The sequence below is a fragment of the Cavia porcellus genome, unplaced genomic scaffold, assembly GCF_034190915.1.
Source record: "Cavia porcellus strain 051 isolate PalLab524CR breed Dunkin Hartley unplaced genomic scaffold, mCavPor4.1 scaffold_6, whole genome shotgun sequence".
NCBI lineage: Eukaryota > Metazoa > Chordata > Mammalia > Rodentia > Caviidae > Cavia > Cavia porcellus.
The window spans coordinates 27,815,978-27,834,240 of NW_026947489.1; the positions used below are offsets into that span (position 1 = coordinate 27,815,978).

An 18,263-nucleotide genomic window follows, 5' to 3' on the forward strand; every position below is an offset into this window, starting at 1 on the left:
GGTTTAGCTGCTTACATCCGTTTTTGACAAAAGCATCAAGACTTTTGGAGTAATTGAAAGTGACCCTTTTGACTGGGAGAAGACTGGAACAGATGGCTCTCTAACAACCACCACCACCTCCACCACCCCTCAGCTGCACACCCGTCTGACCCCTGCTGCCATTGGGTATGTCCTGACAGTTCATTTAGCGCTGCCTCTTCTGTGTACATCATATTAGCAGCAGTTGCCTGCAGTCCACCCAGCTTTGTTCAGATGATCAAATGCTAAACATAGGGGAAAACATATGGATTGCCTTGAATGAAACTTGCTTTTGTAAAAGATAGTAGAATTACTTACCTTAAAAAAAAATTTAAAAAAAAGAATTACTTACCTTAGAAGATAATGGTTTGTGCTGTGCAGTAGGAGCTTAGAGTTTGTATGACCATTGATGTCAGATTTACAGTGAGTTTTCTTCAGAATGTTGAAAGGAGTATTAGTTGTATTTCTGAAAAATATGTTGGACCCTAGAAAGAATAAAATACAATTGTATCTAACTATACTGTTATATATGTAACTGTGCTGTTCCTAAATTAGTAAGAACAAAACACATAATATGTTACTCTTACAAAAGCAATTTAAATTACCTAGTATGTTAGGAACAGATTACAATGTATTTCCATTTTCTCATTTTTGGCCTGTGAGTATGCATGTGTGGTAATGGAGATTGAATCCAGGACCTGTTATGTTCGTGTTATGCAAGTGCTGTGTCACTGAACTGCATCCCTAGCCCTTTTTCATCTTGAGGCAGGGCCTCACAAATTGTCTTTGCATTTGGAATCCTCCTGCCTCAGCTTCCTGAGACTGGATTCCAACTGTGCCCCACCACATTTGGCTAATTCCATGTTCTTAGTTTTTGTGTGTGTTTAATATTTTTTTCTATTATATATGTTAAGTATAGTTCCTCTTGTTTTTTGTTTCATTTTAAGTTTTGGTTTGTCTTTCCCCCATGATCTGCTTCTGTTGTGCTTTGCCTCTAAGCACAAAGTATGTGTGTGCTCTAGTGCTCATATTGACTGCTCATTCATACTCCTGAACGTGTCATAATGTTCTCGGGGAGCAATTGTTTATCTTATATCAAATTCTAGATTCGGATCAAATTCTGAGAAAAGGAAGGTAATATTAACTATGGAACTGGGAGTGGTTGGAAAGCAAGATAATACTCCTGGACACAAAGGAAGAAAAGATTTGAAAGAATACTTGAGGGGCTGGGGATTTAGCTCAGCGGCATAAGCACCTGCATTGAAAGCAGGCAGTTGTGAGTTCGATCCCTGGTACCGATAAAAACAAAAAAGACAAAAAAAACAAAAGAATACTTGAGTGATTAAAATGTGAAAAAAGTTATCTTTGAGACTAACTAAGTATCTGTGAGTTCAAATAAATGTATCTGTTTGCCTTTCCCTTTTTGCAGGAGTAGAGAGAATTCTTTGAATAAACTTTTAGAATACCATGTAGCTCACATAGCATATCTCCATTGCACTTGCCTCAGCAAATAAAGTATATTGAGCTTATACCTGAAAAATCTTTTAGTAGCCAGTTTATTTCTGATTGTAATTTTATAACAGATCAGTTCATTTGAAGTATTTCAAGCCAAACTACCTTTTAATGTGTTCCCAGAGTCAACTACAGGGACTACTAGGCTATAAGGATTTTTGCTGGCAGATATTATTAGTACTTTTCTAGATTATTTACCTATGAACTACTGATAGATTCATCTAGCATTGACCCATTTGGGTAGAGGTAGTAGTGGAGGGCATCAACTCAGGAGGGACAAGTCTGAGGGAAAGTATTGGTTTTGTCACAAGCATGTGAGGCATATGTGACACTGCCAGGGTGGGTTACCCGTGGGGGTCCCTGAGAGGATGCCAGCTTTGCCACTCATGATAACTACATGTGAGAGTCTATGCACTGTGTTTTCCTACATTCCAAATCAGTGGTAAGAAATTCCTCATGTGGTTTTTGGCTTCTTATTTTTGTTAGAAGCACCAGGGATTGAACCCTAGGAGTTTTGAGCTACATCCCAGCTACTGCCACTAGGGATTGAACCCAGACCCTTCATAGTGAGCTACACCCCCAGGCCTATTTATTTATTTATTGAGACAAGGTCTCATCAAGTTACTGAGTTGCCCATGCTGAACTCAAACTCGTAATCCTCCTGCCTCACATTTTCAGAGTGCTGAATTTGAAGATGTGTGCCATTGTACCCAGCTTAATTTTTTTAGACAGTCTCCCTACATTGGCCAGGCTAGCCTAGAACTTGCATTCCTGCAGTCTCAGCCTCCTGAAAGCCAGTATTACAGGTGTGTGCCACCACCCAGTGGTTTTTGATCTTTAGTGCTGCTGTGGACCAGAAGCAGTTTCAAGCGTGCTAGTCAAGGGCTTTACTGCTGAGTTACACCCCCAGCGCTAATTGTGTAATGAGTACTGTCGGCAACATTTTAAAAAACCAAAGAAGTACACACTATGAGAGCTGGCAGATGCCTTTTCTCATAATGAATGAGAAATAAAAAGCTTCTCATAGACCAGAACATGGAGTTACTTTGAAAGAAATACATAGACAAACACCAAAAAATATTTTCCGTTTTTCCCATGAAGAACTATCTGAACTATATAATTGCAGATTTTCTAATATCTCTTTTAAAGTAAAAATTTACTTCCTCCTTTCTGTGTTGCTAGGGCATTACATGCAGGGATGGAGGATGTTTACTGAAAATTTTGTACATGAAGAAAGCAATGTACATTTTGTCCTTTTAAAAAACATAGATTGATCTGATGCCATAGTTTCCTGGTTATTTATTTTCTATGAAAAATGGGTAAAGAATAGAAAATGGTATTATAACTGACAAAGATTTCTTGGAAAATAGACTAATATTTTAGACTTTTAAAATGATTGTCAAATCAGTGAATTATTATATTAGGATTTATATAAGTAGGTTCAGAATTTTTTAAATTTAGATGTTTTCTTTTGTAAAATGGGTACAAACTTTTCAAAAGTTGTTAAAAAAAAAAGACTTTTCAATTATATGTGGGCTTCATCATTTAAATTCCAAAACAACATGGAAAATAGTCTCATAGTATCTTACGATTCTGATCTACACTTTTTTCCTTACCTCACTTTTAGAATTGCCAATGCCACTCCTATCCCTGGAGACTTGCTTCGAGAAAATACAGATGAGGTGTTCCCAGATGAGCAACTTAGCGATGGAGAGAATGGCATGCCAGTGGGTATGTCACCAGACAGACTGCCTGGGTCTCCGGGGCACCCTCGTCCCCAGGAGAAGGATGTCTGGGAAGAGATGGATGTCAATAAGAACAAGATAAAGCTTGGAATATGTAAGGTGTGTATTTACTTTTTTTTTATTGCAACAAATCATAGTTCTCAATTTTGAATGAAAAATAGATGAAACATATTGTTATTTACATTTTCACAATTGCAGTGTTTTGGCTAATGTAGCCCCGAACATTCATGTTATGAGCAACAAACATTAATCTTCATCTTGTATTTTGTAGAAAAGATAAAGGTAATTAAAAAATAAGTAACAAGGGCTGGACATGCAGCTCAGTGATAGAACACTTGTCTAGCATCCATAGGCCTCTGGATTCAGTGCTCAGTCCTGCAAGAAGACAGAATGGATGGAGAAGACAAAATGCATGTTCAATAAATGATGCAAGTTTGTCTTGCATAGAACTGCTCTAGGTGCACCTGTCTATGAGGGGGAGATACAAATTTCTGAATCGTATGGCTGTTTTGTAATTTAGGAGCATATTTTTCCCAAACTTTTGTCAATCTCATTGTTCTTATTCTTTCCCCTTTGTAGAAGATAAATACAGTAGGACATCATGCAATGAATTATAAATCGGGTGTGTGTGTGTGTGTGTGTGTGTGTGTTTAGGAAGGTTTGCTTAGGAAGGAAGTTAAACTACCACTTAGGCATTGAGGCTTGGGATAATGTTTTAATATGATTGATTGAAACTTGACTGTTCATACATTATTCCTGGCATATATGCTGACAGGAACCAACTGTCGTCAGTTCCAAGGAGTTTGACCTGTCTTTGGAGACAGTTGTTAAAGTAAGGATATTGTTTCAGTTTTTGGGGGGCTGCTAAAGTGGGCATCCTAAAATGATTATATTATCCTAAGATAGGTAAAATATCCTAAGATAAGCACATTATAAGCAACAGAATTTTGTTCCTTGGAGTTCTAGAGGCTGGGAAATCCCAAGTCATGGCAGATTTGTTGAGGATCCACTTTCTGCTTCCTGTGTAGGGTATCCTCACATGATTGAAGAGGCAGAAGATCTCTCTTGGGCCTTTTATACAGATACTAATCTTATTTTTGAGAGTTCTACCTACATGATCTACCTAATCACCGCCCAAAGTCCGCCACCTAATATCATTACCTTGGGAGTTAGGATTTCAACATATGAATGTCAAAATGATACAAAAATTCAGAACATCCGGTAGCATGTACAGTGCATACTTTTTAAGTCATGGGAATTATTTTTAAAAATGCTCTCTCCAGGGTTGGGGATACAGCTCAGCAGCACAGTGCTGCCTGGCAAGCACAAGGTTCTAAGTTTGATTCCCAGTGCCAAAAAAAGAAATGCTGACACCCTTAACTCATATTATCATGTAAAGGATCAGAATAAAATCTATATAAAATATTCAAAAATGTTCTCTGTAGATACGTTATATGCCACAGTTCAATGTGGCTTTTAAATAAACTGTCTACCCTAAAGTCTTAGGAATGAGTCCTGAATATTAGTTAGGAGTAGGCCACACAAGTGTGTATGGCCCTGGGGATTTGAATCTAGTGCCTTGTATGTGCTAAGTGTGCACTCTACTGCAGAGTTACCGTTGCAGCCCTTTGTAGTAGCACCTGTGGTTGTCTTGATAATACTATGCTTTGTGTTTTGGTTTGGTTTGGTTTTGGGTTTTGAAACCAAGTTTGCTATGTAGTTTAGGCTAGCCTTGAACCCATTATGTAGTCCAGGCTGTTCTCAAACTCACACAGATCTTTCTGCCTCAGCCTCCCAAGTACTGAGGTTAAAGGTGTGCACTATTGCACCTGGCTCTCTCAGTCACCATCATATATGGATATTTATGTATGTGAACTAGGGAAATAGTACTTGACATAAAAGAGTTTAGTGAGTTTTCTTTTCTGTCATTCATTCATGATCTCTAATCTCAGTGAAACTGAAATGGCCAATGGTTTTCTCTCAAGTCACTGTCCAAGTATTTATCACAGTCATATATAGTTTCTTAAATTTATAGTGCATGCTGCTGTATATTATGAGCTCTCTACTCATTTTGAACATCTCTATAAAGTACTCAGCCAAATACTAAAGGAAAGACAATCATTGACATCTGAATTTATTCATTTTTTTAAAAATTAACAAAGTTTAATTTAGCACCTTCTGTTTACAACCCACTAAGCTAGGTGTTGTGCGGTTTCATTGTTGTTTTTGTTTTGTTTTCTTTTTGTGTGTTGTTCTGAGAGAGGTTCTCTCTATGTAACCCAGGCTGGCCTGTAACTCACAGCAGCAATCCTCCTGCTTCAGCCTCCCAAGTGCTGGGATTATAGGCCTGGCTTGTTGTGTGACTTAAAATTCATCTATTGTCCTTAAGGAGCTTAGAATATAAATAGGTACATATATATGTAACTAAATACAATAGAGGCAGAACATTGTACAAAGCAAGACCATTATAAGGAATAAGAAGCAGGGTATGATGGTACATGCCTGTGATCCCAGCACTTGGGGGGCTGAGACAGGAGGGTTGCTAATGAGTTCAAGGCCAGCTATGGCTATAAGCAAGACCTTGTCTTTTTAAAAAAATGGAATGAGAATGTGTGCAGATATAAGTGGGTTGGGGACGTGCCTCATGGAAGAAGTGCTTGAAATAGACATATAGCAAAAATTATATAAACAAAAATGTGCATGAGTGGACACTGTAACTTTAGGAATTTATTGGTCATCTAGGAGGAAAATTTTAAACAGCTAATTTTTGCCCAGCATGGCAGCACACACCTGTAATTGTTATACTTGGAAAGCTATGGCAGGAGAATTTCTGAGTTCACAGCCAGTGAGACTCTGTCTCAAACAAAATAAAACAAAACAAAAAACACAATAAAATAGGTATATGTATCCTTACAAAGCATAACTAAGCACATAAACGTGGCACTTGAGCCAAGAACTAATATATATATATTTTTTTGTTGTTGTTGTTTTGTGACAGGGTCTTACTGTGTAGGATAAGCCTACACAGCCTTGAACTCACTATGAAGCCCATTGAGATACTTTTCCATTTGTTACTCCTGCTTTTTAAAGTTCTATTTCTTCAGTTTTTTTGTGTTTCTTGCCTACATTTTAGGACTGTAGGTTTTGTTGATGTGTTTTTTTCTTCTGTTTTCTCTTTGCACTTATTTGGAATTTAAACATTCTAATTCTGTCTTTTGAACTGGAGAGAATGTGCATGCCTGTGGTCCTCAGCTCCTCAGTAGCTAAAAAGCAGAAAGATCACTTGTGCCCAGAAGTTCAGGGCTAACAAGACATTGAGACTTCTGTTTCTTAAAAAAGAAAAAGAAGAAATTGGATGATCATTTTCATTCTATTCTTTTAGTAGTTTACCTTGAAATGTTCTATGTATTTTTGATGTAAAGTCTGAAATTAAACAATTTTAACCACGTTTCTGATTTTTTTTTTTTTTTTTTTTTGTCTTTTTCCTTTTTTATCGGTACCGGGGATCGAACTGCCTGCTTGCAAGGCAGGTGCTTATGCCGCTGAGCTAAATCCCCAACCCCCGGGACTGGGGATTTAGCTCAGCGGCATAAGCACCTGCCTTGCAAGCAGGCAGTCGTGAGTTCAATCTCCGGTACCGATAAAAAAAAAAAGCAAAAAGACAAAATAAATAAATAAATAAATAAATCCCCAACGCCATGTTTCTGATATTTCAAGGTCTTTGGGAAATTTTAATTTTAGTCATCCTCCTAGTATTTTACTTCTTCTGTTTTTTAGATCATTCCTTTTTTAAAAAAATTACTCAACTTAGCTTATTACTATATGTAATATGTTCTTTTCTTTTCTCTAAGTAATGTTTATATGCACTTTCAAAGATGTTTACCATTTCCTTTCATTTCTGGAAGTCTTGGGATCATCTTCCTTAAACATTTCCCTTAGAAGTTCCTTAAACTTTGGACCTTATATTTTATTTTAAATTCTTGTAGTGCTAAGGATCAAACCCAGGGCCTTCTGCAGGCTATATAAACATTTTCCACTCAGCCATATTCCTGATTCATTTCAGATTTTTGATAAAATATTTTTTTGAAGTTTACTTATCTAAAAATGTGTTTTAGTTTTATTCTTTCCAGGTAGTTTATGTTGGATATAAAATTTTGATTGATGCCATTTTTCCTCTGGTTTTCAGTTGCCATTCCTTTTTATTGATTTGTTTTTCTTTGTTGATGATCAGTTCTCTTTGGACCTCCTGCCCTCTTCCTTCCTTCTCAGCTACTGTTTTGACCTTGGCTGTGATGTTCTGCATTTTACCTATGATTTGTCTAAGTATAATTTCTTTATTTTTGCTTAGCATATCTTTTATATCTTGAATATTTTGATTCATATTTTTGTATCAATTCTGGGATGTATGTATCCATTCTCTATTAAATATTGTTACTTTTCATGCTTTTATTTCTTTCTGGGACTCCAATCAGATATATATACATTAAGCCTTTTTATTCTGTCTTTCATATCTCTTAATATATCTTTTCATATTTTTCCTTTTCTTGTGTTCCACAAGTAATTTGTTTGACTATGTCTTCTAGTCCATTGATTACAGATTAATAACTCTCTTTGTTCTTCCTTCCTGCTTCCTTTACATTTTTTTAAGTTTTTGAGACAGGTCTCACTGTGTTGTTTAGGCTGCCATGAACCCGCAGCAGTCCTCTGCTTCAGCCTCCTGAGTATTGGGATTACAACTGTGCACCTCCACGTCTGGCTTTTTTTTTTTTTTTGAAACAAGATATCACTCTTAGTTCAGGCTAGTCTTGAGCTCACTATAGGACCCCGGGTGGCCTCAAAGTTGAGATGATTGTCCTCCCAAGGGCTGAGATTACAGGCTTGTTGCCACTTTGGTTTACTTTTTTTGTTTGTTTGTACTGGAGATCAAACTGATGACCTCACATTTACCAAACAGGCACTGTTTGTTGGCTAATCTTTTAATTTAATTTAATGTTTCATATTAATTTAATCAGTTAATTGCTTTATTGACTTATAATGATTTATTTAAATATTTTGTACATAAAATTGTTTCGTGTCAAGTAAGTTTGATATCTGAAGTTTTTGAGAGCTTTAAATGTTATGTTTTAAATTATTATTTCTGCTGACTCAGTTATTGTGGCATGCCTTCTGTATTTATCATTAGTATTCATTAATTAATAATTCAATGCGAATTCAAATTGGGGCTCAAGTCACCTTCCCTCTGAGAAGATAGTTGGAGTGTGCACCTCTCTGAGAGCACTAGCTCCTCCTACAGGTCTCATCAGAACCGGTTTGACAGACTTGGCTTGCTCACTCCTTTGTAAAGCAGGAGTTTTCTGATAATGATGTTGCGGCCACCTCTGTCCTTAAACAGCCCCCTCTGTGCTCCCTCATGCTCTTGCTCTGCTCTGCTTACTGTTCTAGCCTCTGAGCTGCCTGTTACTTGTTTTTGAGAGAAGGAATGAGAAAGGGAAGGGGAAGGAGAGACTTGTGTTCAGTGGTCTCCCTTTACTCTTGCAAGGCCATTTATGTCTCAAACAGACTGCATTTTCCAGGTTTTAGCTTTAGCTTAGCAGAGTAGGATCCTGCAATTATCTGAACAGATACTATGCAGAATGCTGAAGTCAGACTGAGTGTGGTGGCACACATCTGTAAGCCCAGCGCGCAGGGAGGCTGAGACAAGAGGAACACAAGCTGCTTCCAGTTAGTGATACTCTATCTCAGAATAAAAAGGAGGGGAAGGAATGGGGAAATAAAAAGAATTAGTAAGTGTTATTTACATGCGCCAACTTCTCACAATAGATGTAATCATCATATACTGCAAATATGTACTAATAAAATTTTTTAAAAATAAGACCAGATGTAGTGGTTCATGCCTATAATCCCAGCATTTGGGAGGTCAAGGCAGAAGAATCACTGCAAATTTGAGGCCAGCATGAGCTACAAAGTGAGTTCAAGGCCAGCTAAACTGCCTAGTGAAACTTTGTCTCAAAAAGATAACAATAAAATAAAAAAGGAAAAGTAACTAAGGGTTGGGGATGTAACTTAGCACTAGAACACTCCAGTTTATAGCCTCAGCATTGAAAAAAAAAAGCCAAAGTCATCAAACATTTTAGATGGTTATTTTGTACCCCCCCCCAAAATTTTAAATAACTGAAATGTAACTATAAAGTATTCTTTTATAATAAAGAGGTAATAGGAATGCAATTAAGTAAACTACCCAAAATATCCTAATCTTCCAAAAACACATTTAATCATTTCTTTGCTTCTTTCTTTCATCTTTTATTTTTATTTATTTTTGTCTTTTTGAGACAGTTTCAGTATACTGGTTCAGGCTGGCCTTGAACACACTTTGTAGCCCAGGCTGGTTTCAAGCCTCCTGAGTGCTGGGATTAGAATCATGTTCCACCAAGCCCAGCTAATCATCTGTTTGTTTCAGTGATTTCTCCCAGGGGAAGTACCTGGAGTGTTTTTTCATGCCTTTATTTTCCATTTTTCTAGGCTGCTACTGAAGAAGAGAACAGCCATGGCCAAGCCAACGGTATTCTCAATGCTCCAAGCCTCGGCTCCCCCATCCGCGTCCGCTCAGAGACCACCCAGCCAGACAGGGATGCTCCACTGCTGCGCAAGTTACGCTCTATCCACAGCTTTGAGCTGGAGAAACGGCTGACCTTGGAGCCGAAGCCAGATACTGAAAAGTTTCTTGAGACCTGGTATAAAATAGGTTTTCTTCCTTTTTAAAGATTCTAATGTACCATTAGTATTATTTTCTTGAGAGTGTCTCATTAATACAGTTTAGTTCAGAGTGGTGTTGAATTCTCTGTATAGCCCGGACATGCCTCACATTTTGGAGAGATTTTCCTGCTTCATCCGCCACAGAGCTGTGATAATAGGCACATGCTACCATGCACAGCAATATTTCTTTTGTTTTTATTGGTACATTTTAGATATGCATAATGATAACATTCATCATAAGGAATTTGTACCTATACATGATATATCTTGCATCTTTTGTTCCCCATTCCCCTCACATCCCTTTAACTTCTTTTCCTCCTCATACACATAAAAATCCTTCCATTTTTTCCCTTCTATTCTTTTTTGTTCTTGTCCCCCTCCTTCCCTTCCTCCTACTCCCTTCCTTGTTCACATACCCATTTAAACATTTTTCTCCCCATTTCAAAATATCTACTATATAGCTGGGGGTTGATCCGTCCCACGGATCGGGTCCGTGGGCCTCGCCTGGAGAAGGGACGGGGATGAAGGGCCAGGCAAGAGAAAAGAGAGATGGAGACAAGGCGGGATTCCATTCAAGTCTCGTTTATTCTTAAAATGGCTACAACTTATATAGGGTGAAGGCGGGCCAATGGGGCAGGAAGAGGGCAACAGAGTATTATCTGATAGGTCTTCGTCACATCCGGATATATGAGGTAAGCAGGAGAGGATTATGGGAGATGTAGGCTGAAGCGGGAAGTTGCTCACGTCATGCGCACTGTAGGCAAGGGGAAGATCATGGGAAATGTAGGCTGACACACAAAATGCCCTCAGGTGGAAGGGGCAGGGCAGCAGCAGCCATTCTGAGCCGCTCCCTACAGGGGGTAGTTGCACATGCTTATAATCCCAGCACTTGATAGGCTGATGCAGGAGAATCACTATGAGTTTGAGACCATCCTGGGCTACACAGTGAGACCCTGTCTCAAAAAAGCAGAATCCTCTTACACAGTTTGGCCCTTATTTATACTTTCAGTTTCTCACATTAGAGAAACAAGGTGGTATTTAAGCATCTGATTTATTTCACTTGAGTGTGTGGTCTCACGGTGCATCCATTTAGCTAGAAATGTCTCAAGCATATCCTTCACAGCGTCCTTTTTTTTTTTTGTCTTTAAAACAAGGTCTCACTATGCAGTTTGGGCTGGCTTTGAACTCACTTTGTAGCCCAAGCTGGTCTCTAATTCACAACATTCCTGCCTCAGCCTCCCCAGTGCTGGGATTATAGGCATGCACCACCATGCCCAACCTTCTTTTTTATGTTTAAAAAAAAAAACACATCTTCTTTATCTGTTCATTGGTTAATGGGAATTTGGGCTGTTTCCTAGATTTAGCTATTACCAACTGTGCTACCATAAACATAGATGTGCATGTATTGCTGTGGTAGGATGCTTTTAATTCTTTTGAGGAAGATACCAAGAATGGGAATAGCTGGGTCAAAGAAACTCTAGTTTTACAGTTTTAGACTGGTTGTACCAGTCTATACTCCCACCAGCAGTGGAGAAGAGTTACCTTTTCCCCAAAGCCCTGCCAGCATTTTTTATTAGTTGGTTTCTCTTTCCTTTCTTTTTTTGTACCAGGGATCAAATTCACAACCTTGTGCTTGCAAGGCAGGTACTGCACCACTGAGCTATGTCCCTGACCCTGATTTATTTTATTTTATTTTTGTCTTTTTCATTTTTATCGGTACTGGGGATCGAACTCACGACTGCCTTCTTGCAAGGCAGGTGCTTATGCCGCTGAGCTAAATCCCCAGCCCCCCGATTTCTTGATAATAGCTGTTCTTTCTGGAATGAGATGGAATTGCATTGTGGTTTTAATTTGCATCTCTAGAATGACTAGTGATGTTGAATGTTTTTTCATAAATTTGCTCTTTGTACTTCATCTGAGAAGTATGTATTTATCTCAGATGCCCGTTTTTAGATCAAGTCTTTAAATGTGGAGAGTCTCCCTATGGTCTTGTTTTGAGGTCCTGTGTTGTTTCCATTGTTTTGATGGGTTGGGTTTTATTCTCTTTTGTTTTGTTTGATTATTTTAAATCCAATGGCAGGAAAAGCTATTTCAAGGATATCTGGATATATTATGGTAGCAATTTTGGATTTACTAATGACTTATTTGAAATTCTGTATTGCATTCATTGTTTTGTTTTTGTTTCTATTCTATTCTGTTGTTTGATTTCTACTATGTCTGAAGTTATCTGCAGCTGTTTGAAAGACATCTAAAGGCCTTATGCTAACTATTGTTGATTTCATAATGTTTTGAAGTCTTGTATCTCTTACACTTGTTTATTTTGATGGGTTTTATTCTGTTTAATCCTCTTTAAAATAAACAAAAATAAGTTTGAGGAGTCCTTTTTTTTTTTTTTTTTTTTTTGCAGTACTAGGGATCAAACTCTTGACCTCAAGCTTGCCAGGCAGCTTGTGCTGCTGAGCTAAATCCCTGGCCCCAGGAGTCCAATTTTTACAAGTTTTTTATATTCTAGATATTAATCCTTTGAGGAACAGCTGGCAAAATTTTTTTCCCTCATGCTGTGGCTCGTCTCTTTATACTTTTGCTGTGCAAAAGTTTTTTAATAAGATGAGATCCCTGTTGATTTTTTTGTGATATTTCCTGTGCAATCAGGGTTTCGTTCTTGAAGTCTTGGCCTACACCAGTGTATTCAAGAGTTTTACCTAGTCTATATTCCAGTATATTTAGTGTTTTCTGTTTTATGTTATCCTTCTTTGCATCATCTAGCAGCTGTTAGATTAATTTTTCATGGTCTCGTGGTCTTAAGAAACCTTTCTTTCCATGATAACTAGTCACAATCCTCTCTTCTATTTCTGTTGTTCTTTCCTTATATTGCCTCATTCTGCTGTGTATACTTTCAGTGGAATTTTTAATCTCCTAGACATCTATTTTAATCTGTTTCATGGATCCCATTTCTTTCCTATGCTGAGCATTCATAGTTTCCATCAGTTTACTAAGTTTACTCTTTTTTTATCTGTATCTGCTATACAGTCACTAACCATGTCTTTCATTATGGTCAGCATCTCTGTAGTTATCTGAGAAATTATTTCTAATTTGATTTATTTTGAGAGCCTCTTTCATCTGCTTTGTTACTTTTGCTATTACCATTTCAGAGAGTCCAGGTGAAAATGGCTTTCAAATTGTTCCACCTCATTACTCTCAAGGTTTGACTTTAGTGAGCTGGAAGTCTAGAGTTGCATCTTGCTTAAATATCTTCTCACTTTCTAATATTTTTTAATTTAATCCGTAGGTTGATAGTTATAAATTGCTTATGGTGGGTAGCTTTATTGCTAGTATTTAAAATCCTTAGGATGTGACAACTCAGAGATTTCTTCACAATATAGCTAGGTTTGGGTTTTGAGTCTGCTGCAAGATCCTACCTCTTCAATTTATTGGGAATAAGAAGTTCAGCAGCCTGGTTGATCTAGCTGCTAGTTCTTTGGTACTGACGTAAGTGTTATTTATAACTCGTAGGCAGTCGCAGTCTTACGGATTAGAACAATTCTACCACCTTGGCTAAAGTAGTAAAAGCAGCAATAATAGTAGCATCAAACATAGCCTAGAAATGACAAATTAGTAGCTATTGATTTGCCACTTTTAACCAAATGAAGTAAATTTGTTATAAAACAAAATCGAAATCAACCCAGAAAATTGTATCAAGTAAATAAGACCTCAGTACTCTGATTTTATCCTCAAAAGAGAAAATTTAAAAGGGAGGAGGGGGAAAATACAGAAACAGAAGAAGAGGAAGAGATTAGAAGCGAGGCTGGATGACAAAGGAATATTACTCAAACTTTGTGAAAGTGGTAAAGAGAGCAGGGAAGAAAGAAGAACAAAATAAAAACTAAACAGAACAACAAAAAACTGGAAACAATGTTCACACTCATAAAAACAAGAACAAACAATCACCAAAAAATAGAAAACAAAACAAGAAAATGAAAGTCCACTTCATGCCATGTCTCTGCTGTCACTGGTAAACAGAGAGAGTAGGCAGACAGTCCAGATTGTGTTGATTTATCCCAGCAAGCCAACTGCAGATTTATGACGGGGTAGGGAATGATCTCAGCAAACCTGCCCCATCAGTCCCACAGAATTTCAGGGTAGTTTCTGTCTGTGAGACTGGAGCCTGATTTGTTCAACCTGCAACACTTCATGAGTCTCCTGCTGGCTTAAACTCGGGTCCATCTCACCCTGACACTAGAAGCCACCAGTTGGAGCCAGCCTGCACTGCTCTGAGTTTCAAACTCAGTCGGCTCCTGTACAGCCCTGTATAGCCCTCCTGTATAGCCCTCCTATAGCAGGGCTATAGGTGAGTTGCAATCTTCTGGGGAGCATCTGAACCTAAATAACTTGGCAGTGACTGCAGTCCACAGTGTCCACTGCTCTGTTCCCCTGGTGTGTTTCTCCTTGGAGGCGTCTGGGGCTCCCGTACATCTATCTGCAGGTTTGAGCTGCTGCTCAGGGGGAGAACATCACTTGCTACTTCCTTCTGCTGTGTTGAGGTCTCTTTCTTCGCTCCCCTGGGAGCTGCAGCTCTCACTTCAGATCCTTGCTGGGTCCTGGGTACCCACTACCCTCCTCCTCCTCTTCCTCACATTGCTATATTCTAGCATCTGGACCCCAGATCTCAAGAGGCTTTCTCTCTGCTCACCACTCTGCCATCTTTCTGGAAGTCAGTGTTTGTATTATGGAAAGTCTTTAAGAAATCGTTGCATGTTTGTAACATTAACTTCATTAAGCCCTCATTTTTCATCCATGTCTGTAGTAATCATCATCCTCATCCTGACTCACAACTGAACCATCTTCTGATCCTCCAAATGCTATAGCAAAACCTGTGGTCATGGGAGCTTCCAGCAAAGAAAGCTGTGGAGCCTGCACATAGACAGGTCATGGCTCTTTGTAGCTCAAGGTTAATGAATCATACAGTCCTTACAATTTAGTAGCAGGAAACAAATGAAACTTTAAAAAGTGTTTGGTATGTAGTTTGAATTATAGAAGGCTTTAAAAATTATGATGTAAGTATCTTAAAAATATTTATACCCTTCAGTGGTATATCTCTGATAGCTACTACTGGCAGTGAAAGGGTAGAATGACAGATTACTGTATTCAAGCCATTTTACTCATTTCTGGCCTTGCCTAGTTTCTAACTTATTTAGAAATACCAGAGCTTCAAATAATGGTCTTTGCACTGAGCTAAATAATCCTTTTTCATTTTATCTTATTTACTTATTGTTGGTGTAGTTCTGGTTTCTTTGAGACAATATCTCACTATGTATCCTAAATTGGCCTTGAACTTGAAGTATTCCTCCTGCCTCAGCCTCCCAAGTGGTGGCATTACAGGTGTCCACAGCCATGCCTGAGCTCAGTTTCCTTTATTTTTCTTTCCCTAAAGACAAGGTCTCACTATGTACCCTAGGCTGACCTGAAATCCATGATGATCCTCCTGACTCAGCCTCCCAAATTCTGGGATTAGAGCCACTACCACCACAGCTGGTACTTAGTTTCCATTTTAAACAGTCTTTTCCATCTATATTTTCTTCCTCACATGGTAAACATTCTGTGTTGTATGTAATACAAGTATATTCTGAATCTTTATGTGATCAAAAGTAAATTGGGCATGTTGGCACAGGCCTGTAATCCTAAAAATCTGAGAGGTTAAAACAGGAACATCAAAAAAAATAAATTGAATACAACAGGAGGGTCTCAACTTCAAGTCTAGCCCAGGAAATTTAGTGATTTAACAATATTCTGTCTCAAAGTAAAAAATTTTAAAGGGCTGGTGATGTTGCTCTGTATGAAGGCCCTGGGCTCAATCCCTTGTATGGGGAATGGGGAGATGTGCTGCATAGGGACAATGTTTTTAAACATTTTGAATTGTGGATAAGATGAAAAGCAAATATCAGAGTGCAGTAGGGATACATGTTTGGTTAGGTTAAGAATTAGTCTTAAGAAAAGAGGTAGAAAGGGCCAATCTGAAGAAAGAGCTGAGCATCATCTTCCAAAGTAAGATTATTGCACGTGGAGAGGAACATTTCAGGCCTGTGAAGCTTTCTTTATATTTCATAATGCTATTTCCTTTTTCCATGAATAGTAATTCTGTATGGAGCTCATGGGTTTTAGGACACACATTGAGTCATTTGTCTCCTTTTTCTTAGCCTGGAGAAAATGCACAAAGATAGCAGTGCAGGAAAGGGAGCTGTGATGCCTGCGTTGCTGCAGAAGCCTTGTCCTTCTGCTGCGTCCCGCACCGACCACGTCTGGCACTATGATGAAGAGTATCTTCCCGATGCCTCCAAGCACGCCTCTGCCCACACCCCTGAGCAGGCAGATGGTGGGGGCAGCAATGGATTTGTGGCCGTTAACTTGAGCTCTTGCAAGCAAGAAGTTGACTCCAAAGAATGGGTGATTGTGGACAAGGAGCAAGACCTTCAGGATTTTAGGACAAATGAGGCTTTAGGTCATAAAACAACTGGAAGCCCTTCTGATGAGGAGCCAGAAGTGCTGCAGGTTCTTGAGGAATCCCCTCAAGATGAAAAGCTCCAGTTAGGTCCTTGGGCAGGAAGCGGTCATCTGAAGAAGGAACCATCAGATGTGGTCTTAGCGCTGTCTGTGGAATGCCCTGCCACAGCTCCTGCAGAACAGGACCCAGACAGACTGGAGCTCCAGGCTGGAGTTGCTAGTCAGTTTATTGCTGCGACACCCACAAGTCCAATGGAGGCGCAAGCAGAGGGCCCCCTGACAGCGGTAAGAGACTTGTTTCTTTGTTATTCTGTTACCCACTCAAGGTGCTTGCAGAAGACTGATAGTCATTTGGTCGATTAAGATTCTCAGTAAGCCCTGAATTTGTCTAGCAGGTGTAGTGATAATATAATGAACCCTCCAATTTGAAATATTTGTTTGTTTTTGAGACAGTCTCACTATATAGTAGAGGCTGGCTTTGAACTCACTTTTGTAACCCAGACTGACCTTGAATCCGTGACGATCCTCCTGCATCAGCCTCCTGAGTCCTGGGATGACAGGTCTGTGCCACCATACCCAGCATCCAATATGAAATTTTTAAAAAATGAGCATTCCTTTGTTTTGTTTTTGGTATTTTTGAGACAGCGTATCATTATCTAAATCAGGCTGGCCTTGAATTTACTATGTATCTGAGCTAGCTTCAAACTACCTCAGCTTCCAGAGTTCCCTTTACAGTGGCAGCACAAATACAACTTTTTAGAAAGCTTCCTTTTTTTCTCTCTCTCTAAAGCAGAGCCTCACTATGTAGTCTAGGCTAACATTAAACTCACCATCTAGCCAGGTTGGTGTCAAACTCCAGGGGATCCTCTTGCCTCTGCCTCCCAAGTGCTGGAATTACAAGTGTGTACCACCACACCATCTTTTCAAAATATCAAACTCAGTATATTAAATAGCATTATAACCAACTTTTGGAATAACATGTATAATTAGACCCCACGATTAAGTGTGTGTACTTATGATTGCTAAAATATTTATAATTCCAGAGCTTTTTATTATATATTACATGAGGAAGGCCTATATTTAACCGTTTGCAGTTTGTTCTTTATACACTGTTACTAGATCTATAATCACTGTTACTTTTCTATAATCTCTACCCAGAAATTTTTCCTGTTTTACATCCTGTTATAGTTTGTCATGGTGTCCTGTGTCTACTGGCTGTGCATACTACCCCCTTGGTAACATACACAGTCTGTCGCTTGTACGGGCTGCACTAAGGAACCTTAAAGATACTACTTCCCATGGATGTTGGGTATCTGACCTCCTGCCATCCCCATTCTAGGCTTCAGATGGGCATGCGGGGTGCCTTTGGGAAGCCCCAGGGCGGAGTGGTGAGGGTTCACATTGGACAGGTCATCGTGTGCATTCGCACCAAGATGCAGAACAAGGAGCATGTGATCGAGGCCCTGCATAGGGCCAAGTTCAAGTTCCCTGGCTGCCAGAAGATCCACATTTCCAAACAGTGGAGCTTCACCAGTTCTTGCAAACTGATTCGAAGATGTGGTGGCCAAGAAGTGCCTCATTCCTGGCGGCTGCATGGTGGAAGTGGCAGGCCTTGCATTCCTGAAGGCTTCCATTGTGCTACCCCTCACTTCTGAACAAGTCTATCAGTAAATCTTATCTCTGCTCCAATAATTAATTAATTAATTAGTTAATAGTTTTTCAATTTCAGCTGTTCAA

At 39.0% G+C, this 18,263-nt stretch overlaps 1 protein-coding gene and 1 pseudogene across 6 annotated transcripts in view; both read left to right on the forward strand.

The window, feature by feature from the left end:
- Positions 1–18,263, forward strand: part of Ttbk2 (tau tubulin kinase 2) — a 160,109-nt gene that overhangs the window by 128,129 nt on the left and 13,717 nt on the right. For all 6 annotated transcript variants that reach the window (XM_003475448.5, XM_063249552.1, XM_023567543.2 and 3 more), the window contains 4 exons: positions 8–165; positions 3,158–3,374; positions 9,795–10,006; positions 16,223–16,811. In XM_003475448.5, coding sequence (XP_003475496.2) covers positions 8–165; positions 3,158–3,374; positions 9,795–10,006; positions 16,223–16,811 — 1,176 coding nt within the window. The remainder of the gene's footprint in view (positions 1–7; positions 166–3,157; positions 3,375–9,794; positions 10,007–16,222; positions 16,812–18,263) is intronic.
- On the forward strand, positions 17,699–17,818 carry LOC111758547 (small nucleolar RNA SNORA70; annotated as a pseudogene).